At 41.8% G+C, this 19,034-nt stretch overlaps 1 protein-coding gene across 1 annotated transcript; it reads left to right on the forward strand.

Moving 5' to 3' along the window:
- The first annotated feature begins 312 nt into the window (after positions 1–312).
- Positions 313–18,886, forward strand: LOC146625184 (cyclic nucleotide-gated channel beta-3-like). Its single transcript, XM_085362138.1, has 17 exons — positions 313–423; positions 837–891; positions 2,278–2,422; positions 9,470–9,630; positions 10,241–10,752; positions 10,831–10,881; positions 10,966–11,052; positions 11,156–11,220; positions 12,242–12,364; positions 14,335–14,476; positions 14,820–14,979; positions 15,140–15,237; positions 15,335–15,418; positions 17,289–17,407; positions 17,515–17,667; positions 18,121–18,308; positions 18,789–18,886. Exons 1-17 carry the CDS (start codon positions 313–315, stop codon positions 18,884–18,886), a joined length of 2,352 nt encoding a protein of 783 aa, XP_085218264.1.
- Positions 18,887–19,034: the final 148 nt, after the last annotated feature.

Here is a 19,034-nt window from a genome sequence, read left to right on the forward strand (position 1 = left end):
TCGCACGCATGCTAAGCAGCCCTCCCTGCTTTAGTGGTCACCCCTAAGCCAATTGAGGGATGGGCTGACATGTCACTGCTGATGGTGGGGGCTATGCTCAGTGCAAGAGTATTAGTCCTGCTAAATACAGTAATGCAATTAGGGTCAATTTGGTTATGAGGACACGCTGAATTAAAACAGGTGGAGAAGAAAAGGTAGGCGGAGTGAAGGGGATCAGGCTAGTTGAGGGATCGTTTTGATCCTTGCCTCCCGCCACACTCCCCTCATACAAGCAGCAGGCAGGACGGCTGATGCACTTGTAGGTTTTTAGACATGTTTGCAAAGTTGAAGGATCTCTTTAGCAGCCCGCAGGTGCCAGAGGGCTCTGGGACTACTAGCAAAGCCCCTGACCCAGCTCCACCTCCACCTCCACCTCCAGCCAAGGTATGTGTTCCGCCTGTATATTCAGTTATTAGACTAACTATAATAAATCGTTATTGTCAACCAGATTTTTGACTGGTTACAGACATGAGCAGTGGCGTCTCATCTGCCTCTATCATTCAACCAGCTGCTCTGTACCCTGGCAGCAAAACAGAAAAAAACCCCAAATAAAATTGTTTCACTACCTCATTGAAATCACTCATTACCCAAACGGGCACTTTGAAATTTGTTTCATCATGAACGCAGCCTGTTTTTAAAAGTGTCCATCAGGGGAGGCAGTCATTTGTCAAACGCTGAATTCACCATTCTTTAAAACTGCCACTGAAATTAAAGCGTCACTCTTAATGGCCACTGTTTGACAAATGGAGCCAGGCGTCAGATTTTGTGAAGAAAAAAAATGTTGATTTGTCGTGTAGGAGGAGAAGCCAGCTGAGAAGGAGAATGAAGACAAGAAAGTGGACAAACCACAGGGTGAGTCATTCTAACGGCTGAAAAGTTTACCCAGTTCCTTTTTTTTGTCCCATCCTGTGAAATTAAAACAAGACTGACTGTTAATATGTTGGGAACATGAGAAAATATGGATTATTTTAAATTTCGCTTCATTTTGGTTTGCCTCTTTATTTGTCAGGGACTGTGTACAAAAACTATTCATCTAACATGACAGTTTGTTGTCCCTGCACAGGTCATCGAGCAAATAGAAACATATGCATCATCATTTTTTTTAAAAGACATACTAATACAAATGCAACTGACAAATCAACGTAATAGGCCAAACACCCACATCTAAATCCACCAATATCCATCCACATAAATACAACACTTGTTTATGCCATTACAAGGGAAATAAGTATGTAACGTTTTACTGTATAATAAGCTTCTTTACAAATGTATTTGCTAATTAGATACTGCAGTGAAACACAGTGTTACTGAAACACCTCCACACTTCAGTCAGCCTCGTGTATTATTCTGTTTATTCTTGTTATTTGTATAAAGCTGTAGTTATAATAGTTATAGTCATAGTTATAAAGCGCAAACAGTCAAACGAGTGACAAAAAGGGACCAAAATAAGAGAAAGCCTTTGGACAAATGTCCAATATGAAACGTTCAGCCTTGGACGACTTCTCTCGCGCCTGCTGACCGTTTCCATTTTAGTTGAGTTTCCTCGACTGCTGAGCTCGACAAGAAATGGAATTTCACTGATTTGTTGATTGTGTTGCTGAAAGTTTGAATGGCCTTTTGGAGCCGGAGTGAATAACATCAGGTTTGTCTCCATCATCCATCCAGGTTCTGTTACTTCATTCTGCTGATCCCACGGTTGCCTAATGTGTCTGAAAGCCGGACAGAAACACGGCCAGCTAATAATCAACCCCTCAAATGTCATATTCAGCGTCTTGTCTCTCTCTTTTACAGATGTTACAGGAATCTTTAATAGATGATGAACTAAATAAAAATGGTTTCACATAACCAGTGCAGCAAAGATGCCAAAAAAAGGATGAACACATTTACAGTTCGTAGTTGCTTCACAGATGGATGACATGCAGTTATAAGACTAAAGGGACTATAAGGAAAACACATAATACAATGATGAGGAAATTAGCAATTAAAAGAAATAAATGGGAAAACAGAAACCATTATAAATATAAAACTTAATCTAATGTATTGTTACGGTTATATTTCTAAATGTGTAATATTTTTATAAAGATGTCTAAAAGAAATGCTTTACAGGAAAACAAACGATGCAAAATAAATAATTAGGTAAGATCAAACATTTTTTTATTCTTCTTCCAGGAGGTGAGGACCATTTCTAACAATCTTGAAAAGCCAAAATAAACGTAGGATTTTTTTCCCCTTTCTTAGAATCAGCTCCATCACCGGCACCACCCCCAGCCCCTGAACCAGCACCATCAGCGGCCCCGGCACCAGCTTCGGCACCAGCTCCTGCCCCAGCTCCAGCCGCGGCTCCAGCTCCTCCACCAAACCCCGATCAAGCTGGAGCTGAGGGGTAAGACATGCGCTTGCAGTGTTGTTTCTTCTACCTAATTTTTTCCAGGTACATTTCATTTGAAAGCGGGTGCACCGACAGTCAAAAGCGTTTACAGAGAGTAGTTACAGTGTGTTTATCCTCAGAATATCAGCCCAGCCTCCAAACTCCACTTTAGCTCACTGCAAACACACACCTGCCAAGTGACACCACAAACCTATATCAAAGTAATCACCCCAAGGACGCTAATTAATCAGATTCCCTGGCAAGAGGGCGGAGAGGGAGGGAGGGTGCCCGGGGAGATAAGCGCAGCATGTGAGATCTTTACCCGCTGGAGCAACATGCATATTAAAAGAGGGATGGCCTGAAAGTGGATTAAAAGATTTTCAGTTCTTTAGGTTTTAAGGAGCTCACCAGAGCTGCTTCTGGTCCCTCAATAAACACTATGAAGGCGACAGGTAGAGGCAGCAACGGCTGATCCTCGTAGTTCTAAGCACAGGTTGGATTTCAACGAGGATATGATATATATGACACAACAATGGTGGCAAGAGCCAGAGGCTCCAGGTGGAGGACAGGTAGCGTGCGTGTGTGTGTGTGTGTGTGTGTGTGTGTGTGTGTGTGTGTGTGTGGTGGTGGTGGGGTCAGTGTCAGCCAGCAGCTTAAGTAATGTGTGGAATAAATAGTGTCAGAGCTCAGAGGGGATCCTGAGGTACTCTACAGAAGAGCTAGACTGGGAGTTTTTACTGCCAGTGCTACACAAAACCTGAAGTGTGTGTGGTTTACTCTGTGTCCTTCTCATATATAAACCGCCCAAGTATGTGTCCTTCTTCTTTTATGAGGCATATTAGTGAGATGAAATGCTGCATCGCCTTTAGGGTTGATTAAGTCTGCAAAGGCTTCCTACCAGAACCGGTGTCACCACGGCGTTGGCTCACTTTCTTTAACTTTCTTTCATTTAGTTTCCACAAACCAGGGGCGGTACTCCAACCCAGCACAGTGTACCATTTACACACTGAAAACAATGAAAGAAACGATGGAAAAACAACCTGACAATTAAGTGTGAAAATGTACTGACTTTAATTTGACTGCAGGGCCTGATCTCAGCATGTTGGATGTGTCAGTTTAAACATGGTGTATTGTTCTGTCAAAGGCACTACAGAATTTTATCCACTAGGGGGAGAGCATCCATCATTCTCACAGCTCGGGCCGAAGTGGAAGACCGCTATTGGCCTAGCCTGGCCTGACCTCTAGATCTGTCCTCCCTGACCCAAAGTGCCCTAACCTTAACCACAAACAGGTGAAGCTGGACTCCATCCATTTGGCTCTGCAGTGAGCACCACTTGGCTGATTGCATTTATCCGTGTAATGTGATCCTTCTTATGTCACAAGTTATTTCTCTCTGTGATTCACTCTTTTTAGCATTTCAAATCACAGGTACTGAGCTGGGTCCTGAATGAAAAGGGAACGATTGTAAACTGAAATAAACACTGAGGATGGTCGCAATGCACTGAATCAAATATTTCTACATTTATATACCTTAAATGTGTATTATACTTTATCAGTGATGGCAATAACGGAGTTACAAGTAACGGCGTTACTTTTTTCAGTAACGAGTAATCTAACTAATTACTATTCCTATCGTTACAACGCAGTTACTGTTACTACTTTAAGGGGCGACCGTGGCTCAGGGGGTTGGGAAGCATATCTGTAACCGGAAGGTTGCCGATTCGATCCCTGGGCTCTCTGTCCTGGTTGTTGTGTCCTTGGGCAAGACACTTTACCCTACCGCCTACTGGTGTTGGCCAGAGGGGCCGATGGCGCGATATGGCAGCCTCGCTTCTGTCAGTCTGCCCCAGGGCAGCTGTGGCTACAACTGTAGCTGCCTCCACCAGTGTGTGAATGTGAGAGTGAATGAATAGTGGTATTGTAAAGCGCTTTGGGTGCCTTGAAAAGCGCTATATAAATCCAATCCATTATTATTACTAACAAGAAAATGCGGCGCGGATGCGTTACTATTTTTCAACAAACAGACAGTTGAAGCTGTGTTCAGTTTACTGCACCTTATATCAGTTGCACGGAAGTAGCTGTCTACGTAAGTAATCTGGGCGCTACAGCTTTAAGCAGCTGCGAGCGCTCTCGCGGACGGCAATCACTTTTTGGCACAACACCTGGAGCTCAGGGGGGCAAAACAATTGCATGAGTGCTGCTGTTTGACTGAGGAAGAATAAAGTAGTCGTGGTAAGTTAATCACGTGACCACTTAAAGATGACAAAGCAACAGGGTGATATATACCAGTTTTTAAATTGTGCAGATAGGCCACGTAAAACCAGAATCCTGATAAACAATATATACACTGCGTTTTTTCCTGAATAGTTTCGTCACGTTAACGTCTAAGGACAGCGCTAGCAAGCACTCTCTGCTTATGACAAAAAATTAAAAAACTAAACAAAAAACAGCCCGTTCGTGTTGGTGGAAAAATGTACCATGCTGACCAATCAAAAAATTATATTTGTTTAGGAAGAGGGTGAAGTTTTAGGAGTGACAGCAAGAGAGAGAGAGAGAAAGAGAGAAAGAAAGACAGCAGAAAAAGAGAGAGAGAGCGTGTAGTTAATGTGTTGTCTTCAGTGTTGGTCAAGTTACTTGAAAAAGTAATCAGTAATTAGTTACTGATTACTTCCCCCCAAAAGTAATCCCGTTACTTTACTAATTACTTATTTATGAAAGTAATTAGTTACTTATTTACTTTTTAAAAACATAATTTATCCCCTAAATAGGTAATAAAGCAATAGATCTTTCAGCCCAATTCTACTTTTTCTGCATCATCCATTATATAAAATGTAATCAAATGAAAAAGTCTCTTTTTAAAACTTGTTTTATTAGTTTTAATCTTTTAACTTTATGCATCAACCAAAAATTAAAGTATATGCAACATTCTCTGACTGGAAAAAAATTGTTTAACATTTAAACCTATTTTCTGCACATTCCAGCACATAAAATAAAATAGGTTTTTATGTTTACACTCACTCTTTCAAATAGATGCAAGTAAAACACAGCAGAAAATAAATAAAATCAAAAACTCAGCGGCCCTGTTGCTCTATTTTCACCTGTTTAGCAGGAGTGGGGCAGGCGGAGGTTTGCTCTGGTGCAGGTGTGCCGCAGCCGTCATGTCAGTGGAAGGATCCAGCAGTTTCTCTGTGAATTTCACATTCCTGTGGCAGCGCACTCGGCGCTTGCTCGGAAGTTTAGGGTTTTTTTCACTGTAAAAAGAAGTTTTCTTCCCACGCAGTGAACAGCAGACCCTAATGTTTTTGTCACTTTTTACAGAATCAAACTCAAAGTAAGGTCAGTACTTACACGCTTTAAACGCTGCACGGTCATATTACAGGGAGTGCAGAATTATTAGGCAAGTTGTATTTTTGAGGAATAATTTTATTATTGAACAACAACCATGTTCTCAATGAACCCAAAAAACTCATTAATATCAAAGTTGAATGTTTTTGGAAGTAGTTTTTAGTTTGTTTTTAGTTTTAGCTATTTTAGGGGGATATCTGTGTGTGCAGGTGACTATTACTGTGCGTAATTATTAGGCAACTTAACAAAAAACAAATGTATACCCATTTCAATTATTTATTTTTACCAGTGAAACCAATATAACATCTCCACATTCACAAATATACATTTCTGACATTCAAAAACAAAACAAAAACAAATCAGCGACCAATATAGCCACCTTTCATTGCAAGGACACTCAAAAGCCTGCCATCCATGGATTCTGTCAGTGTTTTGATCTGTTCACCATCAACATTGCGTGCAGCAGCAACCACAGCCTCCCAGACACTGTTCAGAGAGGTGTACTGTTTTCCCTCCTTGTAAATCTCACATTTGATGATGGACCACAGGTTCTCAATGGGGTTCAGATCAGGTGAACAAGGAGGCCATGTCATTAGTTTTTCTTCTTTTATACCCTTTCTTGCCAGCCACGCTGTGGAGTACTTGGACGCGTGTGATGGAGCATTGTCCTGCATGAAAATCATGTTTTTCTTGAAGGATGCAGACTTCTTCCTGTACCACTGCTTGAAGAAGGTGTCTTCCAGAAACTGGCAGTAGGACTGGGAGTTGAGCTTGACTCCATCCTCAACCCGAAAAGGCCCCACAAGCTCATCTTTGATGATACCAGCCCAAACCAGTACTCCACCTCCACCTTGCTGGCGTCTGAGTCGGACTGGAGCTCTCTGCCCTTTACCAATCCAGCCACGGGCCCATCCATCTGGCCCATCAAGACTCACTCTCATTTCATCAGTCCATAAAACCTTAGAAAAACCAGTCTTGAGATATTTCTTGGCCCAGTCTTGACGTTTCAGCTTGTGTGTCTTGTTCAGTGGTGGTCGTCTTTCAGCCTTTCTTACCTTGGCCATGTCTCTGAGTATTGCACACCTTGTGCTTTTGGGCACTCCAGTGATGTTGCAGCTCTGAAATATGGCCAAACTGGTGGCAAGTGGCATCTTGGCAGCTGCACACTTGACTTTTCTCAGTTCATGGGCAGTTATTTTGCGCCTTGGTTTTTCCACACGCTTCTTGCGACCCTGTTGACTATTTTGAATGAAACGCTTGATTGTTCGATGATCACGCTTCAGAAGCTTTGCAATTTTGAGACTGCTGCATCCCTCTGCAAGATATCTCACTATTTTTGACTTTTCTGAGCCTGTCAAGTCCTTCTTTTGACCCATTTTGCCAAAGGAAAGGAAGTTGCCTAATAATTATGCACACCTGATATAGGGTGTTGATGTCATTAGACCACACCCCTTCTCATTACAGAGATGCACATCACCTAATATGCTTAATTGGTAGTAGGCTTTCGAGCCTATACAGCTTGGAGTAAGACAACATGCATGAAGAGGATGATGTGGACAAAATACTCATTTGCCTAATAATTCTGCACTCCCTGTACTCTCTGTCACCACCCGATCCGTACTGGAAACCCGATCGGTACCCCGCATGCGCAAAAGGTGTCTACTTCCGGTCGAAGCATTTTATGATAGCATTTTACGGGTCAGAGTATCTGTTAAGCGCCGTAAAATAAGAAGAATAGCGCCTAATTACAGAGTTAATAATACAGACTTTGTAATATGTCACATGTAGATTCATCAGCCAGATGAACTGCTTACTAACAATTGACAATGATAGCAGACATCATCATCGCTATTCCAATCAATCCTCTCCACACAGACAAGCATAAACACACTCAACTATCACTAAATCAAATTTAACACACGTTTGTAATGACGTTAAATCAGTTTACAATAGGGTTCATTCGCTCAGTCAGCAGGTGGCAGTATCCTCTTACACTGGGGAGTAAACTGCCATCATACGAACAGAAGAAGAAGAAAACCCCTGCACATGCGCGGTACGGATCAGGTAGACCCGATTTGTATGGTCCGACTTTGCACATGCGTAGTAAGGATCGGGGAGTCCTGATCCGTAACTATCTTTTTATTTTCCGTTTTTGTCTACATTGTACTGAAATGCTTCATTACTGGAAACATTTTAAGAGATACTTATTATTCCTAACATCTTAACAGATACTCTGACCCGTAACTATCGTAAAACGCTTCGACCGGAAGTAGACACCTTTTCAATTCAATTCAATTCAATTCAATTTTATTTATATAGCGCCAAATCACAACAAAAGTCGCCTCAAGGCGCTTCATGCGCATGCGGGGTACCGATCGGATTTCCAGTACGGATCGAGTAGTGACAGGGTCGGGTGTGTCCTTCATGGCCCACCATATCCCAGAATTCATAGCACGGCCCAGCCAATTTCAGTTTCCAACACTACTACTAAGCCACTACTAAGTTTTAAAATTACTCTTATTAATCTTTCTGGGTCACAAAATAAACTTTTAACATATTTTCAGGCGAGAAAGTAGCTGTGTACATTTCAAATATCTGCTTGGTTTATCAAGACATCGCATATTTGCAAAAGTGCGCCGGTCGAGCCGGTGAGAGCAGCGGACTCCCGGCTTCATCGTTTTCAGACCCCCGCTCTTTCGCTACTCGGGTTAAACATAATATGTAAGTCACTCGGATAACTTAAAAATGTAATTGTTTGCCTTTTTTCTGTGTTTTATTTGTTCCGGAGTAAATCGGTTTGGCTGAGATCAAAGTTATTAGATTATTAGATTAAATAAAACTTTATTAATCCATCGGGTGGGTTCCTCCGGGATTTTCACACTGCTGAATAAACGTCATAAAAAGAAGTGTGAGACAGTCGAGAATTTACGCCAGTGTCCTGTTATATTTTAGATAGCAAGGAGCAGACGGCCGAGTTTGTTAAACTCCACCGACAAAGACGAAAATCTGAAGGCTAGACCGTCCTATTTCACAGCCTCGCACTTCCAGCCTTCTCGGTCTTCGGAGGACCCGGCCCACGTAGACTGCGAAAGCCGGGTCCTCCGAAGGATGCAGCCGACGTTTTGGGATACAGCTATTATCCATTGTTGATCTGCACACAGCTGTTGCCACAAACGTCGCACTCACTTACGTCATTGTCATGAGACACTCTTGCAAAAAAAAAATCACGGTTTTAGTAACGCAATAACGCAGCATGCTCACAGGAAAGTAACAGTAATCTAATTACCTTTTTTGCAATAGTAATCCCTTACTTTACTTGTTACTTGAAAAAAGTAATCGGATTACATCTCTGGTTGTCTTGTGTAGTAGTGTGTAGTGTTGTGGATAGTTTTGTGTTGTGTGTCAGTACAATGTGACTGCTACATGACCAGAAAACCTCTTAATGCATGTTAAAGTAAAGTTCCAGATTTTTCAGAGTAAAATCTTACCTCTAGGCAACTTTAAATGCTGGAGTAGAACAGGTGTTGAATCATTAATGCCGAGTGGAGTCTCTGATTATTACACAACTTTTCCTGATTTGTTCCTTTTTTTTAATTGGTTGAAATTCCTCATTCACATCAGGAATTTTTAGGAGTTTTTATGATTTTTCTATCCTCGCTACATCAGAAACTCACTCACTGCCAATAACAGCGCAACTTTCTTATTTTGCTTCCTCAGAGAGGAGGGAGTCCCCCCTCCACCTCCCCCCATAGTCATCAACAAGTACTCAGATGAGCACCTCAGAGCCATAATCATGAAGATGAGAGAAAGAAAGCAGCTCTTCAAGGAGAAAGTGACTGATCAGTATGCTTCATCCCCTGAGATAACCCCTCCTGTCAGTGAGTGCCAACACAAAACCATTCAGTGCTGCAGATTTTCTAATATTTCTAATATCTGTGGATGTATCTAATATTTCTAATATCTGTGGTGTAGTTCATTTTCCTTGTTTAAAAACATGTTTAAAAATAGAGTATTAGAAAAATATATAAATCAAGAATGAAAAGAGCAAAAAGGAGAAAAAAAATAACCTCTTGATTCTTTTGCTTTGATGTAGTTACTTATCTAAGGTGGAAAGTTTTTTTTCTTTGGGTTTTTTTTGTTGTTGTTTGTTTGTTTGGTTGGTTTTTGCTTTGTTTTATTATTTTCTTCAAGCCCTATGTACAGGAGCTGCATACAAAAAGATATTTTGTGAAAAGGGTTGGCGTAATAAGCAAATGCTTCAGCCAATACCTTTTGATTAGCCTTGTCTCATGCTTTCTTTCTTTATGGTAGATTTTTGTTCTATTTTCACTGTTTTTTTTTTTTTCACTGTTTTCACTGAGATTTGAATTTGAATGCTAATCAATAAAATCAAAAATAAAATAAAAAATGTTATTGTTTTCATGGGGCAGTAAGGAAACTAATTCTTAATATTTAACTGTTGCTCACTCAGCCCCTTTATCCTTTCAGCGCCACTGCTACGCAAAGACGACTACAACAGAGTCATAGAGGAAAGGAGACAACAGGCAGAGGAGGCACGGATAAAGAAGGAGGAGGCAGACAAGAAGAAAAAAGAGGAGCAGGAGAAGAAGAAAAAGGAGGATGAGCAAAAGAAAGCAGAACAAAAGGCAGCAGAGGCCAAACAGCAGGAGGAGAAGAAGAGTATAAGAACCAGGATATCCGAGGCAATGTGGTCAGTGGTGGACACTGTGTTGAAGCCACTCGAGGACCTGATGGACTCTGTGTTTGGGCAATCCATAGACCCTTTCACGGACCGTCGCTACATTGCATGGCTAAGCTTGGTGACTGTGGCCTTTAACTACAACACGTGGTTCATCACGGCCCGCCTGTGCTTCCCCTACCACACTGAGATCTCCATCCCTTACTGGTTCACCCTGGATGTGTTGGCTGACATCATCTACCTGGTGGACTCTGTCATCTCCCAACCCCGCAAACAGTTCGTCAAAGGAGGAGACATCATTGTAAGTGGGAAATGATCCTGACTGCTGACAGAGAAAAACACTGGCCTGAATGACAAAGTCACTTTTATTCCCTTGCAGAAAGACAGAGTGATGACAAAGAAGCACTACAGAGATTCAGAGAGATTCCTGGTATGATCACTTAAATCCCTTGAGCTTTGAAGTTATGTACTTAATTAGAGTCAGCGACCTTACAGCTGTCTGTCTCTTTCACAGGCAGACGTGGTGTCAGTCTTTCCATTTGACTTGTTGTACATCCAATTTGGATTCAAATCTGCCTTCAGACTCAATCGTCTACTGAAGGTAAATCTACTTAAATAATGTTTAGATGAATGAGACAATAAACAACGCCTATTAAATGTACTTTGGCTCTCATCTGGCTCACATTTCCTCACCTGTTTTCAAGATGGACACATTTTTTGAGTTCAGTGATCGTCTAGAGAGCATCATGGCCAAGGCTTACATCTGGAGGTAAGACCATCCATCCATGCATCCATCCACCCACCAATCCATCCATCATCCATCCACCCACCGATCCATCCATCCACCCACCAACCCATCCATCCATCCACCAACCCATCCATCCATCCACCCACCGATCCATCCATCCATCCATCCACCCACCCACCGATCCATCCATCCATCCACCGATCCATCCATCCATCCATCCATCCATCCACCAACCCATCCGTCCATTCATCCACCGATCCATCCATCCATCCATCCATCCATCCATCCACCGATCCATCCATCCACCCACCAACCCATCCATCCATCCATCCACCAACCCATCCATCCATCCATCCATCCATCCATCCATCCACCAACCCATCCGTCCATCCACCCACCGATCCATCCATCATCCATCCACCCACCGATCCATCCATCCATCCATCCACCAACCCATCCATCCACCGATCCGTCCATCCATTCATCCATCCACCGATCCATCCATCCATCCACCGATCCATCCATCCATCCATCCATCCATCCATCCACCAACCCATCCATCCATCCATCCATCCACCAACCCATCCATCCATCCATCCATCCATCCACCAACCCATCCGTCCATCCACCCACTGATCCATCCATCCACCGATCCATCCATCATCCATCCACCCACCGATCCATCCATCCATCCATCCATCCATCCATCCATCCACCAACCCATCCATCCATCCACCGATCCGTCCATCCATCCATCCATCCATCCATCCATCCACCCACTGATCCATCCATCCATTCATCCATCCACCGATCCATCCATCCATCCACCGATCCATCCATCCATCCATCCACCAACCCATCTATCCATCCACCGATCCGTCCGTCCATCCATCCATCCATCCATCCACCAACCCATCCGTCCATCCACCGATCCGTCCATCCATCCACCCACTGATCCATCCAGTATACAATGCAATTAACTGAGATAGCAAAAATGTCAAAATGTGGCCATATCAATAACTCTCTTTATTACCCCTCTTAGAGTGATTCGCACAATTGGTTATCTGCTCTTCGTGCTCCACCTTAATGCCTGCTTCTACTACGTGGCCTCAGAATATCAGGGCATTGGTAAAACTAAATGGGTCTACTCCGGCGTAGGCAGCGCGTAAGTACAGCACTTCTATACAGCCACTTGTGTTTGAGTTGGAGGGATTTTCTCATCTTTTTTTCTGCCAACTCTTGATGTGGACCTAGCATGCTCATACTGTATTCTGAGACTCTGCTAGAGCAGCTTTTGCACGAGCAGTGTTGGGAAGGTTACTTTTAAAATGTATTCCACTACAGATTACAGAATACATGCCCCAAAATGTTTTTGTAACGTATTCCGTTACATTACTCAATGAGAGTAACGTATTCTGAATACTTTGGATTACTTAATATATTATCATGCTTTTTTACAACTACATGAATGTACTATTGCTGTGTGATTTATTACTATTACTGAAGGTTACTCGCCATACCAATACCAACTAGATTTTTAAATCTAAATATAAAATGAGTAACAGGGAGGGTGGACATTAGGTAACTGCGCTTTTTGCAGCGATCTCGTATAGAAAACTATTCCGCGTATATAAAACAGGTCCGCGGCTCTGAACCGTAAAGGCGTAAAACCATAAAGGGACCTCTGGCTAATACGTTGGGTTCGTGTTGTGCTCGTAGTTGAAAACTGGCTTTACTTTGTTGTCTGGGTCAACGTTGCTAGCGAGAGACAGAGAGAGGCGTTGAAAGGCTGCTCCAACCCAATTTATTGTTTCGGAGGAAAACACGAACACAGTGTACAGTCGAGTCTTAATAGCTTACTTACAACTGGGCTCGCCAGGCTCTCTTCTTGGCTGCAGTGGTTATTATTATATTTACATGCTTCCAGCTCCCGTTTCTGCTCGATGACATCTTGTACTTTTCCTTTTTCTCCCTCCCTCGCTCACAGACACATAACGGGTATGGCAGTCCATTCTCCCTGCAGCACGGACTGCACTGCCCATCAGGCTACATTCTTTAGGGCTATGCCTGTAGCATTCTGCCTATTGCCTTCATATTAAATCATTTTTTTAAATATTTCTTCACATCATTATGAGACGCGAGATTGAGACACAGGCATTTGAGCCTCTTAATGCGTGTTTTGTTTGGGTTTCCACCGGCAGGGAAACCCAAAATAGAGAGAGCATAGGCGAACATATCAAACAGGAAAATACCGCCGTGTAATCCCTTTATTTCAGCAAAGTAACTGTATTCTGAATACCACCTTTTTAAACGGTAACTGTAATGGAATACAGCTACTCATATTTTGTATTTTAAATACGTAACGGCGGTACATGTATTCTGTTACTCCCCAACACTGTGCACGAGTCACAGTTACAACAAACTGTTTTTTCTTCCCTCCCTCTGTGCAACTTTCTAATGATTGGCTGATGGTTTGAAAACAGTGGCTAGGGGAACATCTGTACTCACAAATGACCATATTAAACATGTTCACTCACCAACATGATACAGAAAGGTAGAAAATGAGCACATAGGGGGATAATGTTAGCAATGCATAACAAAAGGTTATAGCAGAGAAACAAAATTACCTAAAAAAAAGTCTCTGGTTTATCGCACAGAGTTATGAGTTCCAGCTCACAAAGCATCCAGTCAAAATCTTTCATATGTCCCATGTTTGCTGCTGACGCTGTGGCTGCAGTTACCTCAGCTGCTTCTTCTATGCCGAGAAGTCCCTGCTACTGATCGCCGAGTTACCAACTCCTGACACCACATTCGGGCTGATCTTTCAGATGACCAACTACCTTTTCGGGGCATTCTTTATGTCCACCATGCTTGGCCAGGTAGCTTCTTTCTCGTAGCATTTTTGTTATTTTACTTTCTCTTTTCTTTTAATATTTTTTTCTCTTTAGGAAGCTAAAGCAATTTCAGCAAGACATCAAGGAAATCGCTCAAACGTGCCCAGAACCCACCACTGCCATTTTATGCAAAACAAAGAAACAAACTCCATTTTCCCCCACACGACCCCAAAACATCCAATACAGTTTATGACACCCCTCTCTGACACCCCCCCCCCCCCCCCCCCAAAACTCTCCACAGGTACCTGCGTTCTTACTACTTTGCTGTCCGCAGTCTGATCAACATCGGGGGTCTTAATGAACCCGAAACCGTCTTTGAGATTACCTTTCAGATGACTAATTTTTTCTTGGGCGTCTTTGTGTTCTCCAGTTTGATTGGACAGGTAATACAGAGGACACTCTGCCCCATAGCATGAGTCACAGCCCCCAGCATCCTTACTTCATCTGGAGTCCTGATTAGCATCCTTTTAGCATCATTAACTGCAAGTAGTACTAGTAGTAGTAAACGATTGTCTCTTATTCTCCCCCACTTGTCCTGTTTATGTAGATAGATGAATAAACCTGCAATACTCCAGTATCCGTTACTCTGTCTATAGTATTTCACTGGTTCCCTGTGATGTCTTGACTGTCAAAAACAACAAAAGCACATTCATTCTACTGTCTAAGTGAGAGGAGTATTTATTTAGTTTAAACAAAGGTTTTCTTCTTACCATCATAATGTCTCAGATGAGAGATGTCATTGGTGCAGCGACAGCAGGACAGACTTACTTCCGTTCTTCCATGGACAACACTGTGGAGTACATGGTGACCAATCACATCCCGTCTTTGATACAGAACCGAGTCCGCACCTGGTACACCTACACCTGGGACGCTCAGGGCATGCTGGGTCAGTAGTCACTGGATAAAATCTTCATTTCAGTCTTTAAGAGTGTGTGAGAAACGCTTTAATTATAGGACACAAATCAGACGTCAGTCCTACTATTGTGCCAGGTGCAGAAAGTTTTAACACTGAATTAAATAATAATTCTTCATCTCCGTGTTTTCAGATGAGTCCGAGCTGCTGGACAAGATGCCTCTAGTGATGAGAACAGCCATTGCTGTGGACATCAACCTGGCGACCTTCCAGAAGATTGATCTTTTCAAGGTGCACACTCATTAGAAAAAATAAATATATAGCCCAGACAGTAACTGGGAGACTGGGAGATGGTTGGTCAGTTAAATATCTTCATATGTTTCCACAGGGCTGTGACCAGCAGATGTTAGTGGACATGTTGCTGAGGCTCAAGTCGATCATTTATCTGCCCGGAGACTTTGTTGTGAAGAAGGTGTGTTAAGTCTTACACAATCATCGTCAACTTCAAATGTGAATGAAACACAACAAATTACTTAATTTTTTAAAAGTTTATCATCATTTTATGCCAACAATTGAGGGACATTAAATACAAAAAAGTAAAAATGTGCTGGGGAGGATAAACTGATGTTGTGTAATCAAACTTGGCAATAAGGAGATACTCATTTTAGCCCTGATTCACCATATGATGACAAGCATACAGACTGTAAAGAGGCAGAGGAAAACACACTTATTTCATTGTGATGACAGATTTTTACATTAGTTACAACTGCATATCCTCCATTGTCGAGTACATTTTTAGCTAACTTATTTTTTTACCACTTGAACGTCAAAAATATCCAAGTTTTGTTTCTCTAAAATTCATAATTATGATAAAACCTCAGACAGCGTTGCATATTTTACTTTTAAATTTGGAAAAATGACTTTATAATCTTATAAAATAGTTCATTGTCAGGGTCTGCGCTGGCAGACCGCGTGGTGACAGTAGGATGACCCAAATGCAGACACTTGGAGCAAAACTATCCGGTTGTTCAGTCTGACGTCACTAGCCGTGTCTGGGTCTAAACTCCGCTGCAGGTCCACATATCAAACGATCACTATGGCATTACTGAGAGTTGAAAAACTGTCTAAAGTCTTTCATCTTTAATAAAATGATCAGCGTTCTGCTCTACCAGGTGTAACAATTGAGTTTAACATCCAGGCATCCATGAAAACGGACATTTATGACATTTAACGGAGTTAGAAGTTAGCAGGAAGTTAGCTCGCTAGCTTCTATCTAAATACAATATAGCATGTCCTGACTGCGGGTTTTGGAAACAAATTAAAACGTACAGCTCTGTTATCACTTCCAACATAAATGAAGACAGAAAACTAAACAGCAGTGACGTTTGTAGGGTCACTGAAGTTTGGCTAGCTGGTATATAATGATGTGCTACGTGACCGCTAGCGACACAGCTATGTTAGCATAATATGAACAAGCTAACTTTTTTTCCACTCGATAAAAGTTAACATGAGTGTTTTCGGTGGTCAGGAACAAATGTAATCGCATGGCAGGATGCTGTAAAAGGACCAAACTTCAGCCAGGAGAACAACTGAGATAATGCAGCCACAATACGAGGTTAGTCATTCATATACTGCTGCATGGGCTGGGCTGTAGTTACATCCTAAGGTTTTAAAAACTGAGCTTAAATAAATGATTAGCGGTAATAAAAGCCGAGGGAGGTCAACAGTGATCACTGACTGTTTTAGGAGCTTTTTGAGATTAAATAGAAGAAAATACATAACATTAAACATGTTAACAACACAAAAGCCATATTAAACGCAGACTACTTTAGGCCCGGAAGTAGGATTCGTCGCGTCATCACTGAACAACCGGATAGGGAAACAGAGCTCAATATCAGCAGAACTGGATGAAGCCTAAACTGCACAAACAAGAACATCATAATACAAAAAGGAATGAAACTCAAAATGCAGGATAATAAGTTTTCTTCGTCCCACTCCTTTTTCAGGCAAGTTTTGTTTTTTGTTTTGTGTATTTTATGTTCAATATAGGTATTTGTTGTGCCTGAAAATGAATAAATAATTGAAATGAATGAAATGAAATGAAGGATCAAAGGAAACAGCCCATGACAGTGATTTTTTATTAGGTTAATACTTTTTTTTTCCTCCAAAATTTACAACTTCTAATGTCCGAGTTCTTGTAGGTCTGAATTTATGACTTTAATCTCAGAAGTTCTGTGTATATAAAAGGCCACCACAGGCTTCTTTTAAAGCTAAAATGCCCTTTATAAGCACATACACATAAAACATCCCTTCAGTAATTTATTTGTGTAAATTATTTGTAGGGTGACATCGGTAAAGAGATGTACATCATCAAAGGTGGAGCGGTGCAGGTGGTGGGAGGACCCGACAACAGCATTGTGTTTGTGACACTAAAAGCTGGTTGTGTTTTTGGGGAAATCAGGTGAGTTCAGATACACGCGCACAAATATATACTGATAATTAATCAACATCAGAGGCAATTAATCACAATCAGTGAACAGTGAAATGTTTTCTCTTTCTGTTTCTTAGTCTCTTGCAGTCCTCCAAAGATGGAGGGAACAGGCGCACAGCTAATGTCAAAGCATACGGCTTCGCCAACCTCTTTGTCCTGGAGAAGAAAGACCTGTTTGATATTTTGGTTCATTACCCGGAGTCGCAGAAAGTGTTGGCCAGAAAGGGCAAGTGAGTCAAAGGATTTGACTCAATATTTGCTGCTGATTTCACGAAATAACTTCTGTACTTGGTGGTTTATTTACTGGAAACCAATGATACACTATCTGTGAGGGGGGAAGTATGTGAACATGTATAAATGGCAGCGATTTTTAAGATAAAATTCCAGTCAGGTAGTTTTACACACAAGGAAAACAATCACATGTTAGTGGGTGGACCTATTTTTATTTTCAAGGCCTGATCTTTAAAACAGCACGATTACAAACAAAGCGAAAAGAAAAGTGTTATGTGGACGTCAGAAAAAGGGCTGTTGGTGATGTTCATCAGGCTGGGACACCTTTGAACAGTGAGCTTCCCCTTCCTGTCAGTGTGACGCATAAGTACACATGTAATCCCTGAGATATGAAGTTTCCACATGATAATAATAAATGCTGCTGTAGTAAACAAACCTCTGTACCTCTGTAGGAAACTAATGAAGGCCAAAGGTCCAGCAGCAGCTAAAGTTGAAGAAGAGAAGAAAAAAGGACTGGCGCTGTTCGGACCCAAACCCCCCACACCCAAACTGCTGCGCGCTTGCGGCGGGACCATTAACAAAACGTTTATCGACAAAATGAAGGTAACTACACCGTTCTGTCCTAATAAATGCACCCCAAGTGATTATTACATGAAAGTCATTGTGCTTGTCTTTTATTTTTTCCCCAGGCTTCCAGTACCAACTAATAAGGAGCATGGAAAGTTTTTTTTTTAATAACCCCTTTTTTGGAGTGAAGAAAATGTATCTCTCATGGAAATGAACTCATTTCTGTTGAAAGCACCTTTCAGATGATAGTTTTACTGCTCTGTGTGTCATTCTGTCTAATTTAATAATAACAACAAGCCAAGACCATGTGTACCTCAACTACTGCCCCTAGTGGACACTGCTATGTATGTACTTCGTTCATATGGTTTTTATACAGTATAATCGGTCATTTTTCCCACTGTAGGCGTGGAAGCCTGCCTGAGATTATCAGTCAGTAAGAAGCATGGTGACAATAATGTTGACAGTTTATATTATTTGACTGAGTTTTAATAAATAAATATGTTTGAACTGCATTAAGTGTATTTCTCTGTTAGCCTTGTGTTTGTGAGAGCAGGAGGTCACATCCAGGCTAATCCTCACCTGCCAGTGACAGTACGAGGGCCGATTAATTCAGCTGCCTCTGTTTTTGTGAGCCCCACAGACTTAAAATAAACCAAGCATTACACCAGCTACTTTCATCGTAGCACCGATGGTTACTGCAGTGAATTTAATGTTATCCATGATACAGGATATTCAGAAACTGATTATACTCTTTTTACCTGCCGTCTCCTCCAGCTTACGTTGATCAGGTATAGGTTTT

Source organism: Diplotaxodon limnothrissa, linkage group LG9 (genome assembly GCF_057381915.1).
Source record: "Diplotaxodon limnothrissa isolate DT_005_m linkage group LG9, D_limnothrissa_male_GT1.1, whole genome shotgun sequence".
NCBI classification, from domain to species: Eukaryota; Metazoa; Chordata; class Actinopteri; order Cichliformes; family Cichlidae; genus Diplotaxodon; species Diplotaxodon limnothrissa.